This window comes from Mus pahari, chromosome 6, assembly GCF_900095145.1.
Source record: "Mus pahari chromosome 6, PAHARI_EIJ_v1.1, whole genome shotgun sequence".
In the NCBI taxonomy this organism is placed as follows: Eukaryota; Metazoa; Chordata; class Mammalia; order Rodentia; family Muridae; genus Mus; species Mus pahari.
Window position 1 is genome coordinate 88,339,758 of NC_034595.1, and position 4,773 is coordinate 88,344,530.

General features: G+C 48.6%; 1 protein-coding gene across 1 annotated transcript in view; it reads right to left on the minus strand.

Moving 5' to 3' along the window:
- Nucleotides 1-1,318: 1,318 nt before the first annotated feature.
- Cela3b (chymotrypsin like elastase 3B) overlaps nt 1,319-4,773 on the minus strand; it is a gene marked incomplete at its 5' end in the record, with an annotated part of 7,106 nt that continues 3,651 nt past the window's right edge. The window contains 2 exons of the mRNA XM_021201218.1: nt 1,319-1,402; nt 2,597-2,739. Coding sequence (XP_021056877.1) covers nt 1,319-1,402; nt 2,597-2,739 — 227 coding nt within the window. The remainder of the gene's footprint in view (nt 1,403-2,596; nt 2,740-4,773) is intronic.

The following is a 4,773-nucleotide window of genomic DNA, read 5'->3' on the forward strand; positions in this document are numbered from 1 at the left end:
CAGCCCCAGGTTACAAGCCCACCCCCTGCCTAATGACCACCAACGCAGAGGGGAGCAGAAGTTACGTTTATGATAGGACTCCCAGCACCAGCCAATTATGGTAACGGCCACAGCAGCTTTCCAATTAGATGGTTGCACATGTATTCCCTGCTTGCTGCTTACTTTAAAGCCTTCTCCCGATAAATATTTGGGGCCCTACCAGCACCAAAACTGTCCTGCGGGGGGTGGGGGGAGAGGAAGCTAGCTGGAATAGAATAAAGACCCTGCTGTGAGTTACATCAGACTGGCTCCTGTGTGTGTTTTGGGGGGATCGCTAACATTTCTCTGGCACAATGGCTCTGAGCTCTCAGCTTGCTGTTCCAGCCACAGCAGCTGTCCTGATGAAACTGGAACTTCGGATAAATCCTTTCTTCTATAAGTTGCCTTGATCATGATGTTTTATCTCAGAAAGGTAACTAAGAAGTACTGCTTCCCAAGTACTGGGGTTACAGCTGTGTCAGCAGGACGGCCTTCCGTATTGTTTTGAAGTGGAATCTCTTCTGTTCACTGCTGCATCTGCCATTGGCTGTCTGGGGAGCTTTTCATGACTCTCCTGACTTGGCCTCTCATCATCAGGTAGGCATGTCATTCATATATGTATATATCACTCAAGGTTGACTTCTGGACTACACACACACACACAGACACACACAGACACACACAGACACACACAGACACACAGACACACACACACACACACACACACACACACACACACACACACACGAATGCACAAGAAAAGACCAGGATGGACAGGTGGCTCAGCAGTTAAGAGCACTGACTGCTCTTCCAGAGGTCCTGAGTTCAATTTCCAGCAACCACATGGTGGCTCACAAACATCTATAATGGGATCCGGTGCCCTCTTCTGGTGTGTCTGAAGACAGCTACAGTGTACTCATATATATATATAATAAATCTTAAAAAACAAAACAAAACAAAACCTAGCACCTTGAATTAGAAAGATGAACCCCAAGTCCCCCTGTCAGAGTGGGTTAAATCCATGCAGCTGTGACAAGTCAGCCTTTTCAAAGAGAAACCTTCCTAATGCTGCATGCAACCTTTTAACACAGTTCCCCATGCTGTGGTGATCCCAACCACAACATTATTTTCATTGCTACTTTGTAACTGTAATCTTGCTACTGTTATGAGTTGTAATGTGAACATCTGATCTGCGACCCCTGTGACAGGTCATTGTCCTCTCAATGCACCCAGCACTCTCCTGACAGTCCATCTCACTTCTGTGTGTGCCGAGCTATGAACCTGACACAAGGCAAGACTCTTACCAGGCCACAAAGCTGGCCGCACCGTGGACCTGCCAGGTGCCATTCTTAGTGGGACAGTTGAGGGGTCCTCCAGAGTCACCCTGCAATGAAGACAAGAGTCAGGGCTGAGGCGTGTCTGAGGATAAGGAGGAGGCTCTGACTTCAATGACACTGATACACACTCACACTACTTCACCTCTGGATAGCAGTTTGCAAGAGAAAAGCCACTTATAAAACCATAAGGCACTGGTTCTCGATCTGAGGGTCTAACTCCTTTGCGGGGAGTCACATATCAGATATCTTGCATGTCAAATGATTTATGCTAGAGCTCATAACAGCAGCAAAATTACAGTTACAAAGAAGCAGCAAAATAATTTTATGGTTGGGGGGTCAGCACAACTTGAGGCACTGGATTAAAGGGTCACAGCATTAGGAGGGTTGAGACCCACAGACATCACGGTTAATGAGACAGTGTAAGAATTCAACACAGCACCCAGCAGAAGCAGCCCTCCAGACACAGCGCCTCTCATTATCAGTACCACATTTAATGCTTTGAGGGTTTGTTTGTTTCTAATTGAGACACTGTATAGCCCAGGCTGATCTTGAACTTGCCATCCTCCTGCCTCAGCCTCCAACAGTGCTGGGATTTCAGGTTAGGATGATAAGCATGTGCTTATAAACAAGAAGAACATTCTGAATGTGTGGCTGTCACTTCAAAGCCACAACAGATGTGGGCTGGCTATGTGGCTCAATTGACCAAGTGTTAGCATCCACAAAGCTAGGATTTCCACCTGTATGCCTGCCTCAAGTGAGTGTGGTGGTGATGCTGGAAGACCATCAATCAGATGGAGATAGGAGGATCAGAAATTCAAGGGAATTTTTGGCTACCTACTAAGTTTCAAGCCCAGACTGTACTATACCAGAGTCTCAAAACATTGACTGGCCAAGTGTTGTGGTACATACCCTTCATCCCAGAACTTGGGAATCGAGACAGGTCATCAGTATGAGTTCGAGACCAGCCTAGACTATATAGTGATCTCAGGCTAGTCAAGCCTACACTGTGAGACCCTATCTCAAAAAGCAGTGGCAAAAAAGAGGGAACTGGGGGCTGTCAAGTCAGGTGGAAGCTAGGCTAAAACCCAGGCTCCTGATGCCACCTCTGAGTTTCTCTTCACCCCACATGGCCTGGAGACTGCATGAGGCAAAGTAAGTAGGGCTATCCACCTCAGGGCACATGGTGGAGGGTCTTCAGGGCCCTACACCCATGCTCCCAGGGCAGATGTGAGCTGACTCATGTTGCAGCCAGACTGGGTATCGCCGCCAGCGCACACCATGGTCTTCCTCACAGAGAAGCCCCACCAGTCCCACTTGGAGCAGTGTTCATAGTCCACGACAGGCAGCAAGGCCTGCTGCAGCTTGTCTGGCAGAGGTCCATTGGCTGGGGAGACAGAGAGCGTTGCATGGGATAGCTGGGAGTTGCAGAGTGGAAACCTTCAGGCTCCATCAGCCTGGTGGGAACCACGGGGTCTTGCTTGATCTGTGTTCTGGAACATTGGGCACACAGTGGGCACCCCAAAATGATCCACTGAACATACTCATGTTTTGGAGGACTGGGGAGAGGGTGGGAGTTGGAGAGGAATTCACGGGCAGTATAAAGATGGTTCCTGGGTTGGAGAGAAGGCTATGGTTAAGAACAAAGACTGTTCTTCCTAGAGGTCCTGAATTCAGTTCCCAGCAACCACATGGTGGCTCACAACCATCTGTAATGGGATCTGACTGTGACAGTGTACTCAGATATATAAAACAAATAAATTTTTTTTTTGAAAAAAAGATGGTTTCTGCTGTGACCCTGTACCCCCGCTTGCCCCAGGCGCTGTCTCCGTGGTCAGCACTTACTGGAGAACTGGCCCCAGCCACTGATGTAACAGGGTGCTCCATTGGATAGGATTTCACCAGCAGGAGGGAGGCAGGCAAGCTGGACCTTATCTCCCAGCTGAGGCTGACCTTGAACTCCTGATCCTTGTGCCTCTACTGGGTTACAAGTTTGTATGTAACAACTATGTCTGCCTTACTTTATATTAAACTTCAATAGGCACAAGTGGCTGTGACTATTGTTAGACAGGGAGTCTAGCCCTCTGAACATCTCCCCATGGACCTCTATGAAGTTCCTAACCCTTTTACAGCTCCCAGAACTTTGACCCCTTTTTAGAACCCAGGGAGTTTAGAAACAAAATCTTCTCTCTAAACACAGCCCCCAAAGTTCCACTGTTATTAAGCCAATCTCTTAAACATCACCCTTTCCCCAAATTCCACTTTCAAATCCCAGCCAAGATTAGAGATGGAAGTTACAACTTCCAAGAAATGCCTCTGTCCAAGAATTTCCGGCCTTTTGAAGTCAACGTAGGGAGTGGAGAGGAACTTCTGGGTTCAAGGCAGGCTGCCATGTCACCAGACCTGGGGTTCAGAGCCCACAGTAGAAGTATATGTGGGGGGGGGGCAGCTGCTGTCACTCTTACCTGCCAGGGCCAGCTGTGGGGAACAGCTTCCTCGCCATTGACAACTTGGCCTGAGGGGTTGTAGGAAGGCTGGCCACAGCCTGAGGCTAGAGAGAAGCCAGTCAGCCAGAGTGTCCTCAGAAGGAAGGGTGTGAGGGTGGGGGGCTGGTGTTTGAGCATGGTGCACTTGGAGGCAGAGGCAAGCTGAATTCTGTAAATTCAAGGCCAGCGTGACCTATATGCTGAATTCCAGATCAGCAAATGCTACACAGAGGGGTCCTGTCTAAAAAGAAAAAGGAAGAATCAAAAGAAAAGGAAGAGGAAGAGGAGGAAGAAGAGGAAGAGAAGGAGGAAGAGGAATGAGAGGAGGAGGATAAAGAAGAGGAAGAGGGGCTGGTGAGATGGCTCAGTGGGTAAGAGCACCCCACTGCTCTTCCAAAGGTGCAGAGTTCAAATCCCAGCAGCCACATGGTGGCTCACAACCATCCGTAACAAGATTTGACGCCCTCTTCTGGAGTGGAGTGTCAGAAGACAGCTACAGTGTACTTACATATAATAAATAAATAAATCTTTAAAAAGAAAAAATTTAAAGAAGAGGAAGAGGATGAGAAAGAGGAGGAAGAGGGGGAGGAAAGCAAAGAAACTGGTTTTGTGATCTCAGGTGAGCCCGTCCCCTCTCTAGACGTCCCTAGCCAGGTATGAACTAGCATTTATGCATTTAACCTACAACGGGGCATCCCAGAGTCAGAGGAGGGCTGGGTCTCTTTTAGCTCAAGGACTGAAGACTTGGGACTGAGCCTGGTACTCAGGGAGCCCCCAAACTCTGGAACTACAATGCTGGGCATAATGGCTGTGATCCCAGCATTGGGGACCTGAGCCCGAAGGATCAGCCACTGGTTTGAGGGAAGCCTGGCCTAACTGAGTGAAATCTTTTTCTCCCCAAAACAAAAAATGGGGCTGGCTGGGTGGTGACTCTG